Source organism: Dreissena polymorpha, chromosome 2 (genome assembly GCF_020536995.1).
Source record: "Dreissena polymorpha isolate Duluth1 chromosome 2, UMN_Dpol_1.0, whole genome shotgun sequence".
Classification (NCBI taxonomy): Eukaryota; Metazoa; Mollusca; class Bivalvia; order Myida; family Dreissenidae; genus Dreissena; species Dreissena polymorpha.
The window spans coordinates 14,154,062-14,181,861 of NC_068356.1; the positions used below are offsets into that span (position 1 = coordinate 14,154,062).

A 27,800-nucleotide genomic window follows, 5' to 3' on the forward strand; every position below is an offset into this window, starting at 1 on the left:
GAGGTCATTCAACCAAAAAACAACTTGCATTATTCAAGTGGGAAAGTATTGAATTATATAAATGAAAGTACCCTCCTTGCTCTCTTTCAGTTATGTTAACTCTTTCAGTGCTGGAACCGAATTTTGAAGGCCTTTGCAAACAGTTTGGATCCAGATGAGACGCCACATAACGTAGCGTCTCATCAGGATCCAAACTGTTTGCTATTCTGATAGTATTCTTCAAGAAAAATCGAATAAAATGCTAATTTTGAAAATTCAGCAGACGACATTTTAGCAGACGACAAATTTCCCCAGCATGCAAAGGGTTAACATTGCATGTTACATGAAATATAAGCATATCTGAAAGGGGGGCGGGGCATGTGGTGATGGGGGCGGGAAATGTGGTGATGGGGGCTTGGCATGTGGTGATGTCTGTACCTGGATGATTACAGTCTTGTCAGTGAAGCCAGGGGTCAGGCCCACCATGGACATGTAGGAGGCCTCCATGATGAAGTTCTGGATACCATGGAACAAGCCCTGCACAAAACAGAGGGGACACATGACTTTCGGCAGGTGCAGCGTGCACAATTTGTAAATTCCAATATGTGAAAGTTTAAAGCATTGAAAATCATTATATCAACATGTATAGTTTAACAGCATGTTAAATTCATGCAGTAAATTTATTACACTGTTAAAGATGTTTTCTTGGCTGAAAAATGGTGCACACATTTATTTATTTGGGACTGTTTCAAGAAATAAGAAATATATCTATATTTTGTTTAAACCATTTTTCCCGTAATATAAGGGAGTAAAACTAGAAGAGAACATAAAGTTGACTACTCACTCTGCCAGTGGCTGATGTTCTACCGTGAATACCTCCTTGTGTTATGGGCTTTCCAGTGACACAGGCACGAGCATTGATGTCATAGTGACCTATGGAGGGTAAATTCAAGTCATTGAGCCAATATGGTAAATAATTGAAAATGCTTGTTTAAAAATAAGAAATGAACATCAATTTGAGTAAAAAAATGTTGTTGTTTTTTAAATAAAGTTGTCTCTAATTGCTGTTGCCACAATTTAAAACCAATTCATAATTAAATCAGTATTAAACATTTAAGACATGCAAATTAACAAGCAGGTCAAGAATTTGTTGGGTTATTTTGAGAGCAAAAAGCTTATCCAACAGATTTACAATCTCTGCCCGAAATTAGTTATTTGAGCCGCCCTTTGGGACAACTGGTCTTAATGAACATGTGTAAAGTAATTCCCAGTTAAGCCTGTGAAAGTCCAATCAGGCACAGGCAGATCATAGACGACAAGACTTTGCACTTTTATGGAATTTCTTGTTGAAAGGAAGTCTCTTCTAAACACAAATTTAGTCCTAACAAAAAGTGTCATCCCTGATCAACATGTGCGGACAACACTTTACACACATACATTAATCTCGGTTTTCCCAGAGCCTGGCTCATTTGAAAGCACATGTGGTATTACCAAGAGTGTTGGCATATGTGTCTGCAATCCAGCTCATCTCACGCTCTCCAGTGCCCATGTCTGGAGCAGGTACATCAATACCAGGCCCTGTGAACAACATACAAACACATGTACCTCACAATATGGTTATTACCACTTTACAGTACCCAAGACAAGAAGAAATGCATTACTTCCTAATTAATAGAAAAATGAAGTTTAAATTAAATTCAATTATTTAATGCAAACCGCCCAGATAATTTTGTACATTAATACGTCTAATTTTTATATTTCTTCTTCCTCAACACCCAACCAAATCTGTTTTCTGACACCCCACTGTAGGTACTGTTAATCCTTTTTATTGATCTTCCTCCTGACACCCAACACCCTAATCTGTTTTGAGACACCCTGTTGTAGGTTTTGTGTTACTTTAATCCTTTTTGTTTATTAATCGCCACCCTCTCAACACTCCAATTTGTGTTCTGACCTCCCAATGTAGGTACCCTGAGTTTCATTCTACTTGTCGACAAAAGCATCTCCCAACCTCATCACCCCAATTTGTTTTCTGATCTCCCACTGAATGCACCATGAGTCAAGTCCTTTTTGTTTAAAAGTATAAAATAAGGCTTTTAAGCAATGTCTGGTTGCTCAATGGGATTTTCCACTTCATGTATTGGTCCACTATATAATTTCTTAAATATTTTAATTTCATGTTGAATACAGTGAAATACCCCAATAGCTAGGCTGGATATTTTCGAAAGGTATGTACCAATAAATCCCTTCTTTGACAGCTCCACGGTGAGCCTGCGCGTGATCTTCTCCAGCTCGGTCTCGGAGTACTGCTTGGGGTCAATCTTCACACCAGCCTTGGCCCCTCCAAAGGGCACATCCACAACCGCACATTTGTAGGTCATCAGCTGGGACAGAGCCTTCACCTCGTCATCATTCACATCCAGGCTGTACCGGATACCTGCATGGTAGAGAAAAAGACTCAAATACAATCATTTAACTGTAAACGCATAGGCAAGTCATAATCATATACATGTATTATAAAAGAGCGGACAAGTCCAATTTTGAGAGTTAAGGGCAGTATTTTTATTTTTGAACGCAAAGTTTCACCTCTAACTTGCAAGTACCCACATGGTTCTTGATATTGAGATTTCAGCATTAATTTAAGCTGAACATTTATACCAGATTACTTTAGAAACCTTTAATACATGGTTCAGTTACAGTTTAGATTTTGTATGACTGAAAAAAGCAGACAGACAGACTGACCAAATTTAAGGGACAGAATGCTTCTAATAAAGCCCCCACTTCAACCCCAGTGCACCTACTGGTAGTGGAGATATCAAAAGGTTATTGACCTTTTACAATATCAACCAGCTTTCTTTAATTCAACACTTGTAAACATCTTATCAAAACAGCATCAACAAGACTATTGCCAAGCAATATATGTCCCCTATCGGCTCCATCATAGTCAGATTTTTGTTGTTGTTGCCATAGCAACCAGAATTTTTGATGTAGGAACAAAATGAAATAACGCGCATAATGTCCATATTGCCATCTATCCTTGTTTCAAGTTTAATGAAGATTTTTTTAAGTTTTCGCAGGATCCACTATTTTCAGCAATATTTCTAGTCTATTTGTTAATATTTCTAGTCTATTTGTTGCCATAGCAAACAGAATTCTTGACGTGCATAATCTTCATATTGCCATCAATCCATGCCTCAAGTTTCATGAAAAACAAGGGCTGTTTGTAAAACATGCATGCCCCCCATATGGGCTCTCCGTTGTAGTGACAGCCATTGTGTGAATATGTTTTTTGTCACTGTGACCTTGACCTAGTGACCTGAAAATCAATAGGGGTCATCTGCCAGTCATGATCAATGTACCTATGAAGTTTCATGATCCTAGGCATAAGCGTTCTTGAGTTATCATCCGGACACCATTTTACTATTTCGGGTCACCGTGACCTTTGACCTAGTGACCTGAAAATCAATAGGCGTCATCTGCAAGTCATGATCAATCTACCTATGAAGTTTCATGATCCTAGGAATAAGAGTTCTTCAGTTATCATCCGGAAACCATTTTACTATTTCTGGTCATCGTGACCTTGACCTTTGACCTAGTGACCTGAAAATCAATAGGGGTCATCTGCGAGTCATGATCAACCTACCTATCAAGTTTCATGATCCTAGGCCTAAGCGTTTTTGAGTTATCATCCGGAAACCATTTTACTATTTCGGGTCACTGTGACCTTGACCTTTGACCTAGTGACCTGAAAATCAATAGGGGTCATCTGCGAGTCATGATCAATCTACCTATCAAGTTTCATGATCCTAGGCCTAAGCATTCTTGAGTTATCATCCGGAAACCATTTTACTATTTCGGGTCACTGTGACCGTGGCCTTTGACCTTGTGACCTGAAAATCAATAGGGGTCATCTGCGAGTCATGATCAATCTACCTATCAATTTTCATGATCCTAGGCCTAAGCGTTCTTGAGTTATCATCCGGAAACCATTTTACTATTTCTGGTCACCGTGACCTTGACCTTTGACCTAGTGACCTCAAAATCAATAGGGGTCATCTGCGAGTCATGATCAATGTACCTATGAAGTTTCATGATCCTAGGTTCAAGCGTTCTTGAGTTATCGTCTGACAACCACCTGGTGGACGGACCGACAGACCGACCGACCGACATGAGCAAAGCAATATACCCCCTCTTCTTCGAAGGGAGGCATAAATATGAAGAACTTTTAAAGTTATCGCAGGATCCAGAAAAGTGTTACAGACTCACAGACAGACACACAGAGCACAAAATATAAGTCCCTTCCGGTGAAACCTGTAGGGGACAATAAGTCAGAGTTATGTTGCACAGTTAATGCAAGCAGCATCTATACAAATGTTGCCAAAATGTAAAACAACTGACTGAAAACAAAAATTAAACAAAACGTGTTAACAATTAATTTTATACCAAATGTGTTTCTGGTAAGGTTTAAACACACATGAATGAGCAAGCAAGAGAAACATAATGTGTTCATAAATCAAAACAAGACAGTTTATTTCTTACAACAAAGAATGTCTGAGTTAACAAGAATGGATTTATTACAATTGCTACAAGTACACTGCCAAAGCCTTTCAAGTTCATTAGTAAACACTGTGTTCTTGTGGGTTGTTATCTTACAGTGGCATCTATACCCCATAACAACACCTGAATACTTCTAAATGTTCTGCTTAACATTGAAATAACAGAAACAAATGCCAAATTAATTTAATAAGTCAGCAATATTTGACACTCATTCAGTCAGTACCAGCAAATCTAGCCTAAACTGGTTAAGGCAGTAAGTTAAAAGCCCACAAGGAGGTTTATTACATGTACATGTACCAGATTTACACTCTGATCAATACTGAGTTAAATACATATCCACAAGATAAAGTGAGGTATAGAGCAACACCTCTATATCAATAGGAGAGATTTACAAGCAACACAATAAAAATAGATTCCCTGGTAACAACTGGATGCAGCAAATGTAGCTGCTCTGACTAACTTATAGCGCATTGACAGTATCCCCTCTCCCTGTCCCACCACCACAACAGTATCCCTCTTGTGCAGTACTGTAATGACTCCAGGTTTTCAGACACTTTCAGTTTTTTGGCAACCTCTTTTTAAGCCAAAATTTTTATTTTTTTGTGACTCCAATTTTTCGAACACCAAGATACAATGTATTCCCCTATATTGATGACTCTTAATTGCATTTGCAGTTGCATTTTATCACAATTGAACCTATTTACATTAATCTGGTGACACACCAAATGTATATTAAACAACATGATGAAGGTCATCAAACCTGGCAGATTTCTGCTATATGTCATTGGACTGTACCATTTGCGTTATTTGGGTCAATACTGCAATATATCATGGCTTCACCCGATTACTTATGAAGAAATCGTAGGAAGAAAACAACAAGTTCTGCCTAATGCATTCACGGTTTCTGGTGTGTATCATTCCAGAAACAGCCGTACAAATCAATAAGTACAAAACATGTTAATTTGATTGCTAATAAGAATTTGTGTTTTATTCATAAGCATACGTTCAAAATTAATTTATCTACAACTATATGTTCCTGCTTTGGTTTGCCAAGTTGGCATGCATTTTATTTCACTATAGTTGTACATGTTGCAGACAACAAAAAATAATATTTTCACTGTTTGCTTGGCTGCAAGTTATAATTAAAGGGGCCTTTTCACGCTTTGGTAAATTGACAAAATTGAAAAACAAGAGCTGTCGCCATAGGATGACTTATGCCCGCTATAAACGCTTGATAGAAGTAATGAGCTTTTTCCGAAACCTAAACACAGATTTCGAAACCTAAACGCGGACCCTAAGTTCAAGGTCAAGGTCACAGGGGAAAATTTTTTGTGCGTATGGAAAGGCCTTGTCCATATACACATGCATACCAAATATGAAGGTTATATTTCAAGGGACATAGAAGTTATGAGCATTTTTCGAAACCTAAACGCAGATTCGAAACCTAAACGCGGACCCTAAGTTCAAGGTCACAGGGGTCAAAACTTTCGTGCGTATGGAGAGGCCTTGTCCATATATACATGCATACCAAATATGAAGGTTATATCTCAAGGGACATAGAAGTTTTGAGCATTTTTCGAAACCTAGACGCAGATATCTAAACCTAAACGCGGACCCTAACTTCAAGGTCAAGGTCACAGGGGTCAAAATTTTTGTGCGTATGGAAAGGCCTTGTTCATATACACATGCATACCAAATATGAAGGTTATATCTCAAGGAAGTTATGAGCATTTTCGAAACCTTAACGCAAAGTGTGACGGAAAGACGGACAGTCTGATCACTATATGCCCCCTTTACTTCGAAAGGGGTCATAAAAATGTTTCAGATTCGCAAATTTTCCTTGAAGTTATAATATTTGTGAGGAAACAGTAATACTGAACATTTACCATGCTCTAAAATATCCATTATGTGCAAATTATAAAGCGTTGCAACGCGAAACCATTGAATAATTTGGAGAATTCTGTTGTTGTCGTTGTATTTTTTTATACTATGAGGATTGCATATTTAAAGTGCAAAACACGGTAATTATGTCATCAGAGCGGATGGTCTAGTGGATAGAGCGGTAGGCTTTTGTTCCATGGCTCCATGATTAATTGGTTGGTTTGCATCAAAATAGATTATCATTGTTTACATGGTTGCTGGAGGTTTCGGCGAAACACCAGTTCGGCGAATTGATTATTAATAGTAGGTGTTAAACCGGTTCGGCGAAATGATTTATGGTTGATCACGCCTTTACATAACTACTTAATAGGTGTGAATAGATCGATGTACAGCATTGCTATCACATTCAAATTGTCGGCGAAGTGTTAGCAAACACTATTGTGTTGCCCATCAGCAGATCAATTACTATTGTAGTTGATTGCTCAAATCAGCGCACGAGGAGCAATTAAACAGTATGCATGAGTATTTAATCGTGTGAATAAAACAAAGGAAAAACAGTGTGCAGTGTAATATTTTATTGAAATACCTTTTAACGATTGTTCAACATGTTCATATTCACAAATTTACTTGCAAGTGATTATACATAAAAAATAGTCATAATTACCTTATTTACTTATGCAATTCACCATTATATATGCAACGACATGACAACACATGAAACACTTGGAATACACAATATTTATATGCATTACACATACACATGTACTAAGGCAATCAATTTGCAAATGATACAACACAGACAATTCAATATACATGAGAGCATAGCTTTTAACAATCTTCGTCGTGGATGGCATCAGTTGTTCTGATATTAGATTTTTTATATGCCCCTGGATCTGCGGGATGTGTATGTTCATTTAGACTGGCTGTTAACATGTCGCCAAACTGTTTTACACTAGCGAAGCATGTTACTTGTTTATTTCTCACACTACATGTCCAGTACGTTCTTCCACTGTGTGTCTTCCTTGCGTTGTATGTGTAGCCGTCACTGCTCACGAGTAGTCGACCACCATGCTTACTGCCACTTTCCACTACTTCGTACGTTGTTGGTACCGCGTTGGGAATGATATCATCAAGTGGTCGATCGGGTAGTGATTCATCAAGCGACACACGTGGTCGCTCAATATTTCGGTTCGATATATCGAACGACCGGTCATCTATGTTATTTGACGCTTCTTCCATCCTATCCTCTTCTGGTTCTACTACGTCTGGGTCACCATCAGATCGAACAGTGTTTGGGACAGTTCCCAGATTGGAGAATTAGGGATACTTGTATCAGGGGGTCTTTCGTCATACACTGTTGTTGACGACAATTGACGAACCTCACTGTCCAAATTACAATCCACACAAGACCACTCCATGGTCAGTTGTCCACTTGACATCAAGCGGTACTGCTCAGATGTAATACCGGTGTCGCATTAACGATGTTGCCACCGACCACAACCGTCTAATTTACGGCGTGCATACGCCGAGTCACATTTTTCATGCATTTTATACAAGGATATTCATTCGCCATGATAGCTAGAACAAACATAAGTGACCATGTCGACCATTTATAGAAGTCAGCATAATATGACATTCATCACTAGATACCAAACTGTGAGCTGTTTTTAGGTGTTGAAATTTGACAGCATCACTTGAGCCAAGCATTCTTTATAATAAGTGTGAAACAATATCGCTAATTAAAATATACAATTTGGATGTGATAGCAATGCCGTACATCGATCTATTCACACCTATTAAGTAGTTATGTAAAGGCGTGATCAACTATAAATCATTTCGCCGAACCGGTTTAACACCTACTATTTATAATCAATTCGCCGAACTGGTGTTTCGCCGAAACCTCCATAATTCGTTTACATAATCTTTTCAGGCTATTGAAATGTTATTCGGGTTCCGAATAATGCCCTCTGAAAAGCCTGATCAGTTTGTGATAAACAACAACAAAAAGTCAACAGTGGAAGATTTTTATAAATAACAAGAAATATCTTTAAAAAAGATATAAGGCGTTGATTGTGGTTGGAGTTTATGGAAGGTAAAGATTTAAATGAATGAGATCAAGGATAGCTAATATCTTTTTCTGTGCAGTTTTTAGCTGCATCAAACGCAGTACGGGATGTTACGCATAGTTTTCGCGGCTTATTTTACATTATTACATATTGCTGGTCATAAACCTATAGATACAAAAAAGAAAACCAAAGTCAACCGGCCACACGCGAAGTCTCCGTACAAATTTTAAATATGTATACGCGCGTTCTTCGAACAAACCTGTTTGAGTGGTTTATCGGGAATTGCTACGTGTATTTGATTCGATTATTAACAGTATCGAGAATCATCGCGCTCATACTTAATACATTAGTCAATATGCTGCAATAATACATTAGTAAATATGATGGAATAATTCTTGTTAATTAATTAAAAATAATATTTATCATGGTATTGTTGAAAACACATTAAGAATCTATTATTGACATGCCATAAAATAATATCGCTGGATATCTTCATTTTACATCTTTCTGGTGGTAAAGAAAATTCTGGTTCACCTAGTTCACGCTATAGCGTCTTTATTATATAACTATTATATAACTGACCGCGAACTCCGAACAGCACAGAAGGTCTGACCTGTATATAAACTCTGACATTCAAACACACTAACCGCGAACTGACCCCTTATACCTCGCGGGTTGAAATGCAACACATTAAAGTGAGGCATCGCTTCCACTGCTCTTTATACTTTTACATATAACATGTTGACAGGAATATGGAAGTCAGTACTAAATATGAGAACATGGCCTTTAAGTACACAACGTTCTCGCGCTGAAAATCCTCTGAAAATAAAAGATGTACGCACAAACTGTATTGATGTCAAGATTGAGTGTAAAACTGTTCTATCTATAAAGCCTTTTTATTAGAGATAAAACTGTTTCATGCTGAACACGCAGTAAAAAAGTGTTACAAAGACGCGGACATGTTTCCAATGTTCTAGTGGTATTATCAAATCAGCCAATGCAGTCAATGAAGTGTATTCATCTGTACTTGGCCGCGGAAAGTTTTATTTGAATTCTATTGGACGCTAACAAAGGTCAGGCTAAGGTGAAAAGCTGGCGTATTCAGCTGACGCCGAAAAAAGGAGCATACAAGTATGCTTTGCACATTCTAATAATGACTTGTTAATCCAAGAAATTGACAGTGATGAAGAAAGTACTGAAAGAAATATTGATTTGTATTTTTAAGTTAATTGAACTCTGCCATTGGACAATGAATGCCAGCTTAACTGATTTTTTTACCTCCTTTGCATGGTGTTCGATGCTGGCTGTGCTGAGCTCGCCAGGCTTCAATAATTTCAACATCTCCGTTGTCGCGTTTGATTGGAAATGAAAATTTGATGATATGATTCACAGGTTTGATACAGTTTAAAATATTTTTCACCTTTTGTTTCTTGACTTCAGGGCTATGTTTGCCTGGCAAATCGTCAACAAGCTTGTTCATAAGGAGATTAGCTGCCTTATCAAAAAAATAGTCGACCGTTTGAGAAAATCCAAGCTCGTCTTTGTCGTGTTTCGATGACATGCATCTTTTCGAAGTGTCGAACTTGGCACCTGCCAAATACAGCGGTTTTCTCAAGACATCCTGAGAGCTGATTTTCTGTGCGGCTTGCACCAATGAGGAAGACACCCGGTTCATCATCGTCTCCAGTATTTAGTGTCCTTACAGCTTAAGTAACACGTTGTATTTCTCAAAATTGTTGAAGTCAACAATTGCCACACAACCTTGAGTGAAGGGTGTGTTGATTTTAACCAATCAAATCGGTCGTTACAGAAATCAGCTGTTGTTCCAGTAACGTCAAAAGTAACAATTAACACTGTCCAAAAACGAGGCCTTTCTGGTTATACACCACTATAAATATAGCATTGGATAGGTAGCAGTACACGGTAGGAAGCAGAAATACGCGAATTGGTAAAAAGTGAAATATTGGGAAAGGGTTGGTTTCAATGTCAAATTTGAGGGTAATAGGTCTTATTGTACCCCCAAATTGCATTAAATCCTAAAAATATGACCATTTTCAAATGCGAAAAATCATAAATCATAAAAGTTATAATTTTAATATCAGAGGGTGGGGATTTTGTGTGTGCTTTTTTTCATTTTTTCTCTCATTAAACATGATTTTATATATTTATTTGAATATACTATCCAGGTAACGTTATTTCTACCTGTGTATATATTATAGTCAACGGAGTCAACGGTTATATTTAACGGGGGACCAGTTAATTGTGTTGTTTGTTAATCAGGACGCCCAGTACAGGAAGGCCAACTGCGGTAGGCATATTGGATTTGGGGCTATTTTTAAGCTGGGATCGCTAGTAGGGTCATTCTGTGAATTATTGCGCGAAAACCACATGGATACCTGGTATTTATTCATAGTTTGATGGGTTGTGCTATGTTCTGCGTGTAAACATATCATTCCAAAAGCAGGCTATCATTACGTTTCATTCGTCCCCAGCCACTTTCGTACATGGTAAAACGTTGATGTTGAAGCCCCTTTTTGCGGCCTTGCCATTCTTTTATTTTTGTCAATAGTAATATGATTATAGGTGCTACCTAATTTACGGGCAAAAGCTTTTTTTTTTTTTTTTTGATAACCATGTATTTTTAATAAATATATGGACATGGACAGGTATCTGGCAGGATTCTAATTTTCTTTCGCAAACTATAGTTGAATAGTTTAAATTTTGTCGCCACTAAAAAACTAGCCATTTTGTAGCAATTCTTAAATCACAGTCTAAACTGCATACACTTAGCTCTATAGTTACAATTTGAATGCAAATATAAGAATGCATCATGCTATATCATCCATATATTTTTATTTAAACATTCAAATAACTCATAACACAGTACATATATAAAAAGGTATGTGGTATTGTGTGGAGATACAAAACACTTCACATCATTTATTTGCACATAAAATAATAGTTACAAAATAAGTAATACTAAAACACTGTCATCAACCTACAGTACACGAATATTTACGTATCTGAAATTACAGAGTGGTGTTATTTTATTACCTTTTACAAAATTAACAATGCTGGTTTTGTACTAGCCAAAAAACATTTATCATTGATTAACAAGTAACAACCAATTTATTAATTACTTAATATAAAGAAAATCGTATTTATTGCATTATGCATTTACTAAACAAGCTATTTGCTACTGTTTAGAATTACACTATCTTACTAAAAATGATCACACAAGGTACTTAGTGCTTTTACATACTTGTGGTAAGTTTTGTATTACTAGTTTGACATTTATTGGCAGACACTTGTCGATATACAGACTAAATTTGCATAGGAACTTTCATATTTTTTCAGCATAATTGCCTTCAAATTGTTAATTTAACAACTCTTTGACATTGTTTGCACATCTGATCTTATTATACCGAAGCTGATTTTTGTTTATAGATGAAAGATAAAGACTTTTCAAAGTTCTATAAAAGTTCACACATGTTCCATCCAAGTAAACCAACAGCACCAATAAAGATCACCACAGATAATAACTGTGTGTATAGCTTGGAAACTTTGATAGTTCAGGCATCCCTCCTTTGTTGATTTCTGTAAACCAACACTGTCAGTTTTGCTGGATAGAATGGCTTGTGTGATGCCCAGCTCTTGCCTTGGCAGAACAGCTTCTAAAGACGGAAAACCAACAAATATCTTAAAATCTGATCAATAATGCAGACAATTTATAAATGTCTTGTTTTTTGTTGACTTCGAATCTGGAAGATTTTTTACGTAAAATTGTGGTAAGAAAATCCAAAGGTATCGGATTTTGTGGTTTTAGGCCTAAACTTATTATAGTCAGGGTTTTCATAAGGATTCTTTGTAGCAGGCTTTTGAGTTATTTGAGGAGGCCAACCTGCTAGGGGGGTCCGGGGGCATGCTCCCCCCCCCTGAAATTTTTTGAAATAAAGGTGCCAAATCGTGGCTTCTGAGCGATTTTGGGCACATATTTTACATGATTTTCCTCAGTTAAAAAAGAGGATGTTAATGTGAATTGTTAAGTCCTCAGGTTACATCAACTCTCAGGGGTGTCAATTGTCCCAAGTTTGAAATCCTGAAAATAAAATCTGGGTGCCGATAGGGCCCACGGTGGGTTCAGGGCACACCCTGGACAGGGGTCCAGGGAGCCAGAGGCCCCCGGAAGCACCTGCAATTTAACTTATTTGAAACAAAGAAATCGCTTCTCCTGAGCTTTAAGACACCTGTATTTTTAAGAGATTCAAAACAGAAAAAATACTTTGGCTAGCAAGATATCACAATCTATTTCTTTAAATTTTCATGTAGATGCATGGGTCTGAGGTGGAATGTCCCCGTCGGGGGCAAAGGGCCCGGGCCCTAGCTTAATGTATAATTTCTGTGCAGTACATAACATGTATTCTTTACAGTATTAATGAAAATCTGAATTAAACAAACACTGGAAATTTTAACATTTTAATAAGTTGTAACTTCCAATAATGACAATGACATTTCAAAATATATAACTAAACCAATTTAAATGACTAGTCCACAAGTAGTTATTGCAAATAAGAAGAAACAGTACAAACTGTAAACATCTTTATCGCATGTCAAACAATAACATTCAATATAATTAACCTCTACTTAACACGATCCCTTTTAACCAAGAGTATGTGACTAGCAATGCAAATAATATTACCAAAGGAGTAAATTACCTTAAGAAAAATAAAGTCTGATAAACATCACAATAATTAAAACAATAATACTGAAGCATTTTATGAGCAAATACCTGAACATTTATAAGTAATACTGTGTTAAGAGTACACACTGACTGTCTTTTTCTGAAATAATTGATTATTCAGTTTATAAAGATTGTGTGCCTGTTGACATGAGAATAATTGTTTTTATTTGATTAACTTAGGCAATTATTTGGAAAAAAAATCGGACATAGGTTGCCCCAGCTGATGCAATCTTAGGATTTAAATATTTTGCCGAGGAAGCTTCTTTGGGCCATTTTTTTTCAAAAACAAATTTGGACATAGCTTAACATTGCAGTGCCAATTCAATATATTTAGCATTTAAGCCAACCAAGTCCGACCTTAATCATGAAAAATTCAGGAGAGTTTGGGGCTCGAGAGTTTCATTTATCCTCATGAAAGACTCACCCTCCTGTAAAATGTGGTAACAAATAAATCCACTTACCGCTCGGAGGATCAAAACTCCGCGGAAAAAAAACATCAACGAAATCTGTCGAAAATCGAATAAAAAACGAAATGTAAGTGTAGCAGGAAAGTGCATTTATCCGGAGATGCCGGTAAATGATAAACGTTAACAAAACTGGAACAAGATAACTTCAACAGCGAACTATCGTTCTTACGCGAAACACAAACGAAAAAGTCGTTTATTTTTCTTTCTTTTTTTGACATATCCAATTGTTGACTTTGTCACAGTTTGTGACCTTGAATCAAAGTCGTACAGTCTCGTTACCCGCTCCGCGATTGGACAATTATATCGATACGACCAATGAGAAAGCAGTTAACATATATCGGTTAAGGTTGTTTACTTCCGTTTCAGACAGTTAGTATATTAACAAATACTTAATATCTCGTCATCGTCGTGAAAATTTGCCGATGTTTTTTTAATTTTCTTTCCGAATTTGAGCCGGCCTGAATAACATTTGAGGCGGTCAAATCGGCCGCCGGCCGCCTCCTAATGAAAACTCTGTATAGTGATATGTAACCTTTCGGGAAATCGGTAAAGTGCGAGCAGACGAGCAATCTCCACGCAGAGTTGTCGTTTCTTGCTCTCACATACAACTCTGCATAAGGCTCAGCACGCCATTTTGTCTACCAAATAGCTAAAACCGAACAAACGCATACAATGTATATTTGAGTGGATATTTAAGATCGCATGCATTTAATTAAGAAATATGACTTTTAAATGTACGATAAATCGTGCAAAAACTTGTGAGGTTTAATGCAACTCTTTGGAACTATTTTATTGCCCATTTACACAGATGTAATCATTCCACGCACTTCACAAATGTAAACAATTGTACATATTTTTTATTGAGTGACGTTAGGCATTGCTTCGGCGTATTTATGTATGTTGGTTTCTTAACATAAAAAAAAACATATCAATTTTATAATAATTAATTAAGACTGATATAAGATATCATGGTATGAGATGGTTTTCTTTAATGCAGTTAATGCAATGTAACCGTCGTGCAAGAGATTGTTTAGTGTACTGTAACCTCAATGATGAACGCTTGGAATAATCATGACATGAATGAGACGCTTTCAAAACAATAGTCCGTTCTGAGCCCAACACAGAGGTGAATGTAATGTGACCGTCGTGCAAGAGATTGGCAGACGAGGTATAAATACGTTAAAAATTAAAGCTAAACGACTAAAAAGTTAGATCGGAATATCTTTAAATTTTGTGAATAAATGTGTTTCTAATGGATAACAACGACAGCTTACCAGAATATTGCTCAAGATCACACACACAACTTCTTTCTGAGAGCGAATGGAAAATGCGTCACGAATTCTGACATATAAACAGTAGGGTGTCGTTATTGAAATACCGCGATAATACTGGAAGAATAGAGATGCCAACTATAATGTTTAAAACAAATATTTTTTTTAACAAGCGTTTGTGATTTGTCAGGATAATAATAACAATAAGATATCGAAAAGATCAAAGTAAATAATCTGAGATTCGGCAATATATTTAAGACGGGTTATGTTCACATAAATTGTGTTTGGTAAAGACTGTCACTATATGTAGTGAACCAGTCTTCGGCTTATACTCACTGAAGATTAGTATTCAGGGGAGATAATTTAGTAATGTCTTAATTCTGGAACGGTTGCGAAGAAAAACAAATAATGCGAGAATATTTAGTGCGATTCGCTACACAATTATGATGTCATTGATATAATTTTTCCTGAGGTATGTATTTACATGTGATTCAGCATATGTCAAAGTGTTTTTTATTTGTTCAAGGTCATAAATAGCATCGCGAAAATATATGTCGCGTGGCAATTTTTTTTAAACGCATCCATATGTGGTATTCTTATATAATTTTATGTCTAAATTTCCATATGTATGAACGGTCAACGCCCGCTTCGCGGGCTTTTGCCCGTATCACCAGGATCCGGTTGAATGAGAGCGACCATGGTCGGGCGACTATGGTAGTACCAGCGAATATTCGTCGTGCGACGATTACCGGGTTTAATAGAGAGCGACGATCGTCAGTCGACCGCGCGTTGTTCGACATACTGTCGAGCGACCGCAGTCCACCACTCACACCACGAGTGCTCGTCGCTTGACGCTTTGTCGGCACCCAAACCCCGTGCAAGGAGACTCCCAGACAATCCAAGATCGTCTGGGCATCTGTAGGACAATCTCAGACAATCTGCGACGGTTTCAGAAGGTCTCCCAGACCAGCTGGGCACCTGCAGGAGACTCCAAGACAGTCTGCCACGGTGCCAAGACAATCTGATAACCTGCAGAAGAACCACAGACAGTATGCGACGGTGCCAGTCTCCAAGACCGGCGGCGCACCTGCATGACACTCCCAGACAGTCCACGATGGTGCCAAGAACGTCCGGGCTCCTGCAGGAGAATCTCAGACAGTGCCAGACTGTATCCTTGACCGTCGCGGCACCTGCAAAAGACCCTCAGACGGTCGGCGACGATGCCAAGACCGTCTTGGTACCTGAAGACTGTCTCCCAGACCGTCGGGGAACCGGCAGGAGACTCGCACACGGTGCCAGAAATATACCAGATTGTCGGGGCACAGACAGGAGACTCCCAGACAGTCTGCGACGGTGCCAAGACCGTCAGGACACCTGAAGGAGACTCCCAGATGGTGCAAGAAATTCTCCAAGATTGTCGGGCAACTGCAATAGACTCTCAGACAGACGGCGACGATGCCAAGACAGTCTCGGTACCTGCAGGCGACTCCTAGACGATGCCAGACGGTCTCCGAAACCGTCAGGGCACCGACAGGAGACTCTCAGACAGTCGGCGACGATGCCTAGACTGTCCGGTCACTAGCCGGATATTCACAGACAGTCTCCCAGAACAGTGGGACACCTGCAGGGACTCCAATAAGTCTGTGTCGGTGCCATGACCGTCTGAGCAGCTGCAGGAGACTCCCAGACAGTCTGAGATGTTGCCAAGTACGTCTGGGCACCTGCAATCGATTCCAAGACAGTCTGCGACGGTGCCAAGACCGTCCTGGCACTTGCAGGAGACTATCAGAAGGTGTCAGACAGTATCCCAGACCGTCGGGGCACCTGCAGGAGACTCCAAGACAGTCTGCGACGGTGCAAAGACCGTCCGGACACCTGCAGGAGATTCTTAAACAGTCTTCGACGGAGTGAGAGACTGTCGGGTACTGTTACAAACTGTCTGGGAGTCTTTGAAGTTGCCCAGAAGGTCTTGGCACGTCGCAGAATGTATGTGAGTCTCTTGCATGTGCCCCGCCGGTCTGCGAGACTGTCTGGCACCATCGCAGACAGTCTGGGAATCTCCTGTATGTGTTCTTACGGTCTTGACACCGTCGCAAATTGTCTGGGAGTCTCCTGCAGGTGTCCCTCCGGTCTGAGAGACTGTCTGGCACCGTCAAAGACTTCTGAAAGTCTCCTGGAGGTGCCGAGACGGTATTGGCACCGTCGCAGACCGTCTTTTAGTAACCTGCTGGTGACCAGACGGTCTGCACACCGTAGTAGACTGTCTGGGATTCTCCTGAAGGTGCCCTGACGGTCTTAGAGACTTCTGGCACCGTCTCCTGCAGCTGCTCAGACGGTCCTGGTACCGTCGAAAACTGTCTAGGAGTCTCATGGTGGCATGCCGGTCTGGGAGATTTTCTGGCAGCGTCGCAGACTGTCTGAAAATCTCTTGCATGTGCCTAGAAGGCATTGGCACCGTCACAGACTGTCTGGGATTCTCCTTCTGGTGCAAAGACGGTCTTGGTACCGTCGCACACTGTCTCGGAGTCTCCTGTAGGTGCCCCGCCGGTTTTAAAGACTGTCTGACACCGTCGCAGACTGTCTGGGAGTCTTCTCCAGGTGCCCAGATGGTCATGATATCGTTGCAGACTGTCTGGGAGTCTCCTGCAGGTGCATCGCCGGTTTGGTAGACTTTCTGGCAGCGTCGCAGACTGTCTCTGGATCTCCTGCAGGTGCCAAGATGAGTTTGGAATCGCGGCAGACTGTCTAGGAGTCTCTTGCAGGTGCCTCGCCGGTCTTGGAGACTGTCTTGGCACCGTCACAGACTGTCTGGGAGTCTCCTGCAGGTGCCCCGCCTGTCTGAGAGACTGTCTGGCACCGTCGCAGACTGTGTGGAAGTCTAGTGCAGGTAGTACACAGACGGTCTTGGCACCGTCGCAGACTGTCTGGGTGTCATCTGCTGGTGCTCCGCCGGTCTGGGAGACTGTCTTGCACCGTCGCAGACTGTCTTGGAGTCTCCTGCAGGTGTCAAGGCGGTCTTGGTACCGTCTCATACTGTCTGGGAGTCTCCTGCTGGTACCTTGAACGCGACGAGTGGTCAGTCTATTGCATTCCTTTTTATGTCCCGTAGCTATTTTGTACACGTGACTGCTGTCCTCAACGCCACCCCACACGCGTTTATGGCAGCCACAATCTCCTGCCACTTTTCCGCTTGTTTGCCTCGGTCATCAATGGCCCGTGCTTTCCCTCCAGCAGGTTCTTGTTCTCGATAACAAGCTCTAAAAGGATATCTCCTTTTTGGACCACGAATGGCACTGAATCGAATCGTTGCTCTCTTCGTCTTTCATTTTTCGCGTGTATTTTCGCCGTCGGATGTTGATGGCGGAAATGGTTATTTTCATAAAAATAGCGATTACCACGACCGCAGTCGACTGACCACACTTTTGTGCGACCACAGTCGCGGAAACTTGCTCCTTGAACGCGACGAACGGTCAGTTGGCGGCCGACGAGCGTCTGTCGACCACACAGTCAACCGACTACAGTCGGGTTTTGTAGTTTTTCATTAAACCGGACCCAGGGTCCGGTTTAATGAGAGCGACCATGGTCGGGCGACTATGTTTGTACCAGCGAATAATCGTCGTGCGACGATTACCAGGTTTAATAGAGAGCGACGATCGTCAGTCGACCGCGCATTGTTCGACAAACTGTCGAGCGATCGCAGTCCACCTCTCACACCACGACTGCTCGTCGCTTGACGTTAAGTCGGAACCCAAAACCCGTGCCAGGAGACTCCCAGACAAACTGCGACTGTACCAAGATCGTCTGGGCACCTGTAGGACAATCCCACACAGTTTTCGACGGTTTCAGAAGGTGCCCAGACTAGCTGGGCACCTGCATGAGACTCGAAGACAGTCTGCGAAGGTCCAAAGACCATCTTGGCACCTGCAGGAGACTCCCAGACAGTGTGCGACGGTACCAGTCTCCAAGACCGGCGATGCATCTGCAGGACACTCCCAGACAGTCTACGATAATGGCAAGAATGTCTGGGCAGACCTCCGGGGCACTTGCAAGAGACTCTCAAACATTCATCGACGATGCCAAGACCGTCTTGGTTCCTGAATGAGACTCACAGACGGTGCCAGACGGTCTCCCAGACCGTCGGGGCACCGGCATGATACTCCCAGACACTCTGTGACGGTGGAAAGACCGTCTGGGCGCCGGCAGGAGACTCGCACACGGTGCAAGAAAATATACCAGACCGTCGGGGCACAAGCAGTAGACTTCCAGACAGTCTGCGACGGTGCCAAGACCGTCGGGGCACCTGCAAGAGACTCTCAGACAGTCTACGATGGTGCAAAGACTGTCTGGGCACCAGCCGGAGACTCCCAGACAGTCTCCAAGACCGGTGGGGCACCTGCAGGGACTCCAAGACAGTCTGCGACGGTGCCAAGACCGTCTGGCCAGCTGCAGGAGACTCCCAGACAGTCTGCGATGTTGCGAAGTACGTCTGGACACCGGCAATAAACTCCCAGACAGTCTGCGGCGGTGCAAAGACCGTCCGGGCACCTGCAGGAGACTCCCAGACGGTGTCAGACAGTCTCAAGACCGTCGGGGCACCTGCAGGATACTTCCAGACAGTCTGCGACGGTGCAAAGACCGTCTGAGCACCTGCAGGAGATTCCAAACAGTCTTCGACGGAGTGAGAGACTGTCTGGAACTGTTACTGACTGTCCGAGAGTCTCCTGAAGTTGCCCAGACGGTATTGGCACGTCGCAGAATGTATGGGAGTCTCTTGCATGTGCCCCGCCGGTCGGGCATCATCGAAAACAATCTGGGAATCTCCTGTATGTATTCTTACGGCTTTGACACTGTCGCAGACTGTCTGAGAGTGTCCTGCAGGTGCCCCTACGGTCAGAGACACTGTCTGGCAACGTCACAGACTGTCTGGGGGTCTGCTGAAGGTGCCCAGCCGGTCTGAGAGACTTCTGGCACCGTCAAAGGCTGTCTGAAAGTCTCCTGCAGGTGCCGAGACGGTATTGGCACCGTCACAGACCGTCTTTGAGTATCCTGCTGGTGCCCAGACGGTCTTCGTACCGTCGCAAACTGTCTGGGATTCACCTGAAGGTGCCTGGGACGGTCTCGGAGACTTCTGGCACCGTCTGGAAGTCTCCTGCAGCTGCCCAGACGGTCCTGACACCGTCGAAGACCGTCTAGGATTCTCTTGCGGGTGCCTCGCCGGTCTGGGAGATTTTCTGGCAGCGTCGCAAACTGTCTGGGAGTCTCCTGTAGGTGCCCAGACGGCCTTGGCACCGTCACATACTGTCATGGAGTCTCCTACTGGTGCCCAGACGGTCTTGGCACCGTCGCACATTTTCTCGGAGTCCCCTGCAGGTGCCCAGCCGGTTTAAAAGACTGCCTGACACCGACGCAGACCGTCTGGGAGTCTCCTCCAGGTGACCATGATATCGTTGCAGACTGTCTGGGAGTCTCCTGCAGGTGCCCAGACGGTTTTGGCAACGTCGCAGATCGTCTAGGCGTCTCCTGCAGGTGCATCGCCGGTCTGGTAGACTTTCTGGCAACGTCGCAGACTGTCTCGGGGTCTCTTGCAGGTGCCCAGACGGTCTTGGCACCGTCGTAGACTGTCTGGGAGTCTCCTGTTGGTGCTCCGCCGGTCTGGGAGACTGTCTTGCACCGTTCCAGGCTGTCTGGAAGTCTCCTGCAGGTGTTTAGGCGGTCTTGGCACCGTCTCAGACTGTCTGGGAGTCTCCTGGGTCCGGTTTAATGAGAACGACCATGGTCGGGCGACTATGGTTGTACCAGCGAATAATCGTCGTGCGACGCTAACCGGGTTTAATAGAGAGCGACGATCGTCAGTCGACCGCGCGTTGTTCGACTTACTGTCGAGCGACCGCAGTCAGCCTCCCACACCACGACTGCTCGTTGTTGCTTGACGATTTGTCGGCACCCAAACCCCGTGCAAGGAGACTCCCAGGCAATCTGCAACGGTACCAAGATCGTCTGGGCACCTGTAGGACAATCCCAGACAATCTGCGACGGTTTCAGAAGGTCTCCCAGACCAGCTAGGCACCTGCATAAGACACCCAGACAGTGTGCGACGTTGCCAGTCTCAAAGACTGGCGGGGCCCCTGCAGGACACTCCCAGACAGTCTACGATGGTGCCAAGACCGCCCGGGCACATGCAGGAGAATCCCAGAAAGTGCCAGACAGTTTCCTTACCTTCGGGGCACCTGCAAGAGACTCTCAGACTGTCGGCGACGATGCAAAGTCCGTCTGGGTACCTGAAGACTGTCTCCCAGACCGTCGGGGCACCGGCAGGAGACTCGAACACGGCGCCAGAAATATACCAGACCGTCGGGGCACAAGCAGGAGACTCCCAGACAGTCTGCGACGGTGCCAAGACCGCCAGGGCACCTGCAGGAGACTCCCGGACGGTGCAAGAAATTTTACAAGATTGTCGGGGCAACTTCAAGAGACTCTCAGACAGACGGCGACGATGCCAAGACAGTCTTAGTACCTGCAGGCGACTCCCAGACGATGCCAGACGGTCTCCGAAACCGTCAGGGCACCGGCAGGAGACTCTCAGACAGTCTGCGACGATGCCAAGACTGTCTGGTCACCAGCCGGATACTCACAGACAGTCTCTCAGACCGGTGGGTCACCTGCAGGGACTCCAATACAGTCTGCGTCAGTGGCAAGACCGTCTGGGCAGCTGCAGGAGACTCCCAGACAGTCTGCGATGTTGCCAAGTACGTCTGGGCACCTGCAATCGATTCCCAGTTAGTCTGCGACGGTGCCAAGACCGTCCTGGCACTCGCAAGAGACTCTCAGACGGTGTCAGACAGTCTCCCAGACCGTCGGGGCACCTGCAGGAGACTCCAAGACAGTCTGCGAGGGTGCAAAGACCGCCCGCACACCTGCAGTAGATTCTTAAACAGTATTCGACAGAGTGAGAGACTGTCGGGTACTGTTACAGACTGTCTGGGAGTCTCTTGAAGTTGCCCAGAAGGTCTTAGCACGTCGCAGAATGTATGGGAGTCTCTTGCATGTGCCCCGCCGGTCTGCGAGACTGTCTGGCACCATCGCAGACAGTCTGGGAATCTCCTGTATGTGTTCTTACGGTCTTGACACCGTCGCAAATTGTCTGGGAGTCTCCTGCAGGTGCCCTTCCGGTCTGAGAGACTGTCTGGCACCGTCAAAGACTTCTGAAAGTCTCCTGCAGGTATTGGCACCGTCGCAGACCGTCTTTGAGTATTCTGCTGGTGACCAGACGGTCTTCGCACCGTAGAAAACTGTCGAGGATTCTCCTGAAGGTGTCCTGACGGTCTAGGAGACTTCTGGCACCGTCTGGCAGTCTCCTTCAGCTGCTCAGACGGTCCTGGTACCGTTGGAGACTATCTAGGAGTCTCCTGCGGGTGGCTTGCCAGTCTGGACGATTTTCTGGCAGCGTCGCAGACTGTCTAAGAATCTCCTGCATGTGCCCAGAAGGCATTGGCACCGTCACAGACTGTCTGGGAGTCTCCATTGGCGCCCAGACGGTCTTGGCACCGTCGCACACTGTCTCGAAGTCTCATGCAGGTGCCCCGCCGATTTAAAAGACTGTCTGGCACCGTCGCAGATTGTCTGGGAGTCTCCTCCAGGTGCCCAGACAGTCATGATATCGTTGTAGACTGTCTGGGAGTCTCCTGCAGGTGCATCGCCGGTCTGGTAGACTTTCTGGCAGCGTCGCAGACTGTCTGGGAGTCTCCTGCAGGTGTCCCGCCTGTGTGAGAGACTGTCTGGCACCGTCGCGGACTGTGTGGAAGTCTAGTGCAGGTACACAGACGGTCTTGGCACCGTCGCAGACTGTCTGGGTGTCATCTTCTGGATCTTCGCCGGTCTGGGAGTCTGTCTTGCACCGTCAACGACAGTCTGGGAATCTCCTGCAGGTGTCAGGAGGTCTTCGCACCGTCTCAGAATGTCTGGGAGTCTCTTGCTGGAACCTTGAACGCGACGAGTGGTCAGTCTAGTGCATTCCTTTGTATGTCCCGTAGCTATTTTTTACATGAGTCTGCTGTCCTCAACGCCGCCCCACACGCGTTTATGGCTGCCACAATCTCCTGCCACTTTTTCCGCTTGTTTGCATCGGTCATCAATTGCCCGTGCTTTCCCTCCAACAGGTTCTTGTTCTCGATAACAAGCTCTAAAAGGATACTCCTTTTTGGACCACGAATGGCACTGAATCGAATTGTTGCTGTCTTCGTCTTTAATTTTTCGCGTGTATTTTTGCCGTCGGATGTTGATGGCGGAAGTGGTAATTATCATAAAAATAGCGACTACCACGACCGCAGTCGACTGACCACAAAGTCGTGCGACCACAGTCGCGGCAACTTGCTCCTTGAATGCGACGAACGGTCAGTTGGCGGCCGACGAGCGTCGGTCGACCACACAGTCAACCGACTACAGTCGGGTTTTGTAGTTTTTCATTAAACCGGACCCAGCTGGTACCTTGAACGCGACGAGTGGTCAGTCTAGTGCATCCTCTTTATGTCTCGTAGCTTTTTACGTGTATCTGCTGTCCTCAACGCCACCACACACGCGTTTGTGGCTGCCACAAACTCCTGCCACTTTTTTCCGCTTGTTTGCCTCGGTCACCAATGGCCCGTGCTTTCCCTCCAGCAGGTTCTTGTTCTCGATAACAAGCTCTTAACGGATATATATCTCTTTTTTGTACCACGAATGGCACTGACTCGAATAATTGCTGTCTTCGTCTTCCATTTTTCGCGTGTAGTTTCGCTGTCGGATGTTGATGGCGGAAGTGGTTATTTTCCTAAAAATAGCGGCTACCACGACCGCAGTCGACTGACCGACCATACCGTCGTGCGACCACAGTCGCGGCAATTTGATCCTTGAATGCGACGAGTGGTCAGTTGGCGGCCGACGAGCGTCGGTCGACCACACAGTCAACCGACTACAGTCGGGTTTTGTAGTTTTTCATTAAACCGGACCCTGTACTGGTTTCATATGCATTTTTTTTTATATTAAATGTAAGTTTTAGACTACTTGTGTGCAGTAAATGTGTTTTTATGATTGCAGGTTCGTTGTTTTCTTAATTGAGCTTGGTGGAGATCAAGAAGGCGTCCGCGACTCCGAGAGTGTGTGTCTACCGTGGTCTGCTACCTTAAGTGGTAAATGACAATTTTTTTTTACACAGCCTGCCTGTGAAATGTATCTTTTAAGCTTTTACACCAACGTCCAGTCAGAAAATGGGCTTTGATGAGCTTAGTTTTTATAATTTGGTTGTAAATAACTGATCTAAACAAGGGAGGTAATTCAAATATTAAAAAAGGCTATTTTCAGCTTGAATCCGAAAAAAGCTCTAACGGTGATTTGGCTGTCAGACAGACTGAATTGTTGAATTCTAAGCAAAGGTATTTGCGATTAATGCTAGTTCATCCTTTGTTTGCATGCATTTTTGATATTACAGCAGTAAATCTACATACCATTAAGTGGCCAGTACATTCTTCTGTCCTCCATTAATTCTGGAAACAGCAGAGAGTCTGCGTACTGCCCCAACCGACAATTCTGTGGTCTGCATCGGTGAATGCGTATCTTGGACCGGTGTTTTTTTTACCGATACATATGGCTACGGTGTATACAGAATCACTATGTAGGGTAAAAGGTTGAAGTTACTTGTCTGTTATTTGACTTATTTCCTTCATAAGAGTCCAACGCAACTCTGTAGCAAAAGACATGTATGTTTCCCATTCATGAAGCTGTGCATCAATGTGGATCACTTGTCATATGAAACGAACAATAAAAAAAATTGAGGAAGATATGTCTGTTCAACGGATGATGTAACGGTCATCGTGGTTTTAAGAGGTGCAAATTTTACCTCAGTCGTGGAAAAAAAGTTCAAGAAATGCTGATATTATTAGATTTTTAGTTGCTGTTGTTGTTGTTTTTGTTGGTACTGCGTGGATTGAGATAACTAGGATGTAAGACCGTAGTTGTGTTCTTGAGCCATAGGCGAAGCTTCGTGTCCAATGCTGTACAAAGAATTTGAGAATAAGGATCGGTTAGACTTCTTTTTTCGTAAATAGTATCTTCTTTGTTTATAGTCCGCTGAAGCTCGTCTTTTTGAGTCATATTTTCTTTGCCGGTCCTTTAATCGCAGCTGCTTATACATCTGGGAATTTTCTTTTACGTTTAGCCCAGCCGCCTGCGCCAACTGTAAGGTTGACAAGCTCTGTCCCACGGAAGTCGAGTGAACAGCAGAATGACAAAGGGCAGGAAAGTTATGTCTGTAAGAGAAGCTCTTCGGTGCAAGTCGGTAAACTGTTGAGTGCAAGCTTTCAACCATATAAGTATTGAAAAGCTTCCACATGTATTTTAGGCCGTCTTCATTAAACATTTTCTCCAACTCTTTCTCAATCAGGATCTGGTCTTTATTATGAAGTTGCAAATGCACTCCATATGGCAAACAATTTGTACTGTACAGGTGACCTCTGCATACAAATGAAGTTCCTTTACAATGGCGGTGATCATCAGGCAAGCATTTAATTATGACGCGCACTGCTGCGGCTCCAGCGCGTATGAAGGACCCGTCTCCTTTTATCAGAGCTCAGGCATTCTTGAGCTCCATGCGGACTCTACCTCTAAGACAACTGGCCAGTTTCTGCATATAGGCTTGCCTGTCATATGTTTTAGGTATACTGCACAGTTGAAGTGCTCTGATGTGCTTCTCAAGTGTCAACCCTCCCTCAATGTATGAAGCATTTTTAATGTGAGAAATTCATGTTTTTTTCAGCTTTGTATTCCCGCAGAGCTTTAGCAAGCTGCGTGCTGGCATCTGTGGTGACAGAGCGTAGAGTAATGAGGCCTGCTGTTCTCACATTGTTTAATTTTTCGTTGAGTAGAGAGCGCTCACTGGCGGCTATTGACTTTTCGGAGCTGTATGTTTTTCGGCATTTGTCTTGTCTATGGTCACAGCCCTTTCTTCTGCAGTGCCTGTTGGCCACAGCAGCTGCAATAGGGAGCTTTCTCGTTGTCGTATGCTCAATAATGGCTGCAAAGCTCTGTTGAGCCTTCTCACTACCACCTTGCGGCCGACTTGAATATGACACATCATATTGCGTATAAATTCCCGATATGGCAGGAAGAAGTGACGTGACTTGCCGCAGGTATTCTTGATTTTTTATAAACTGCCTCTCATTGACTGCTGCCATTTTGTCACACACAGCATTACATTTTTTTGCATGGCTGTCCTACTGGGAGCTTTTATATTGAGGCATGTGATGACTGTTGCTATGTCTGTGAGGCCCATTTTTGTCTTCACTGCAGGAATAACTGCCATTTCATTAAGTGCACCAGCTGGTGGGCATTTAGCCGTCTCCACGGCGTCAGACATCTGGATGGGTTCTAGGCTGAAATTGCAGGAATTACATTTGACAGCAACGGAAACACATAACCCCATTCTGTAAAAAACATGGACTGCGACCCTTGGGTTTTCGCAGCTTGCCTTGTGAACACGGTTTACAAGTTGGGCTACTTTTCCAACGTTGACAATCACGATACAACGTCATTTTCACACGCAGGAATTTCCTGAGCCTTCGGCCTGAGTGTATACGACAGGTATTCTGTGCAAGACATGTATTCCAAATCTGCAGCCTCCTGATTGGAAAGGCTACTTTTCACTGAATCAACTGAATCAACTGTATCACTACATTGAGATGTTGAAGGAAGTGGTTCTGATAAATGCACATATTTTGCATTCGCGTCATCTGATTTCATCACACGGAATCCTTTCTTAAAATATGTTTTCTTTTTTTTGTAGGAATTATTCGAGCAAATTCTGGTTTTGTCAACACTTTTAAACATCTCGGCACTAATAATATCCGTTATATTTGTTGAATAAACCTCTTGCTTTGACTAAGTCAACACTAAAAGTGAGAGATTCTGTGTTTTCCCTGGCCATTCTCTTAGTTTGGGAGATATAATCACCAATTAGACCCTCAAATATGTGGATTTATCAGCTGCAGTATCAGGTTTCACATATAAAATCCAGTCAAAGCATTATTTTGGTTGGTATGGGTTTGTTAGTGATGCACTTGCATGAAAACCCTAAGATGACAATTTCAATTACCTCCCTTTGACCAGTATTGAGTGCATGTTTTTGCCAGTTTGTTATTATTTTATCAGGTTACTCTTACTGTTGCATGTTATTTGAGTGTTTCTCATGTTCTTAGTGTCTTATGTATGCTATAACAGTTGTATTAATGTAGGAAAAGGAGCAAAAAAGACAAACATTAAGGAAATTGGCACCCTGCCGGCTGAAAAATCAACTATTTTTCTCACAAATTAGGTCCAGACATGTTGGAAAAGGTATCTGCTGTGCAAGTAAGATGTATATAAGCATGAGCAGAGTGTTTAAAAAGGTTTGAAAGATGTCCAAAAGGTTCCAGGAGACATTTAAAGAGTGTCTCTGTCAGAACTCTGAATGCATGAATTCTCAGTGAAATAGGAGTGCACTTTGGGTAAAGTGTTTGATATGAAGAAAGACAGTCTTTTTTGCAATACAGTTGAGTGTAAACAGTATTTTTTTGTCTGGAATAGTCTAAAATACTAGAAAAAGATGCTTTTGAAGTAATGAAAAAGAATAATTGGTGTCCTTAAGGTAGCAGACCGCAGTAGGAAGCAGAAATATGCGAATTGGCCCCGTGAAAGATTGGTAAAGGGTAGGTTTCAATGTCAAATTTGAGGGTAATAGGTCTTATTGTGCCCCCGAATTGCATTAAATCCTAAGAATATGACCATTTTCAAATGCGAAACTGTGGGGTCATGACCTCTTGTTGTTGTTGTA

At 43.0% G+C, this 27,800-nt stretch overlaps 1 protein-coding gene and 1 long non-coding RNA gene across 3 annotated transcripts in view; one reads left to right on the forward strand and one right to left on the reverse strand.

Moving 5' to 3' along the window:
• LOC127865927 (glutamate dehydrogenase, mitochondrial-like) overlaps positions 1-10,287 on the reverse strand; it is a 22,526-nt gene extending 12,239 nt beyond the window's left edge. Inside the window, exons 1-5 of the mRNA XM_052406072.1 lie at positions 9,762-10,287; positions 2,216-2,416; positions 1,471-1,557; positions 824-912; positions 418-516 (exon numbers count right to left, since the gene is read on the reverse strand). Coding sequence (XP_052262032.1) covers positions 418-516; positions 824-912; positions 1,471-1,557; positions 2,216-2,416; positions 9,762-10,161 — 876 coding nt within the window. The 5' untranslated portion in view covers positions 10,162-10,287. The remainder of the gene's footprint in view (positions 1-417; positions 517-823; positions 913-1,470; positions 1,558-2,215; positions 2,417-9,761) is intronic.
• LOC127865952 (uncharacterized) lies at positions 10,247-26,466 on the forward strand. 2 transcript variants are annotated; one of them, XR_008042826.1, is made up of 3 exons: positions 10,247-10,406; positions 24,035-24,126; positions 25,152-26,466. It is a non-coding gene; the product is annotated as an uncharacterized LOC127865952 (long non-coding RNA). The 2 variants fall into 2 exon arrangements; XR_008042825.1 differs by lacking the exon at positions 10,247-10,406 and adding an exon at positions 15,154-15,434.
• Positions 26,467-27,800: the final 1,334 nt, after the last annotated feature.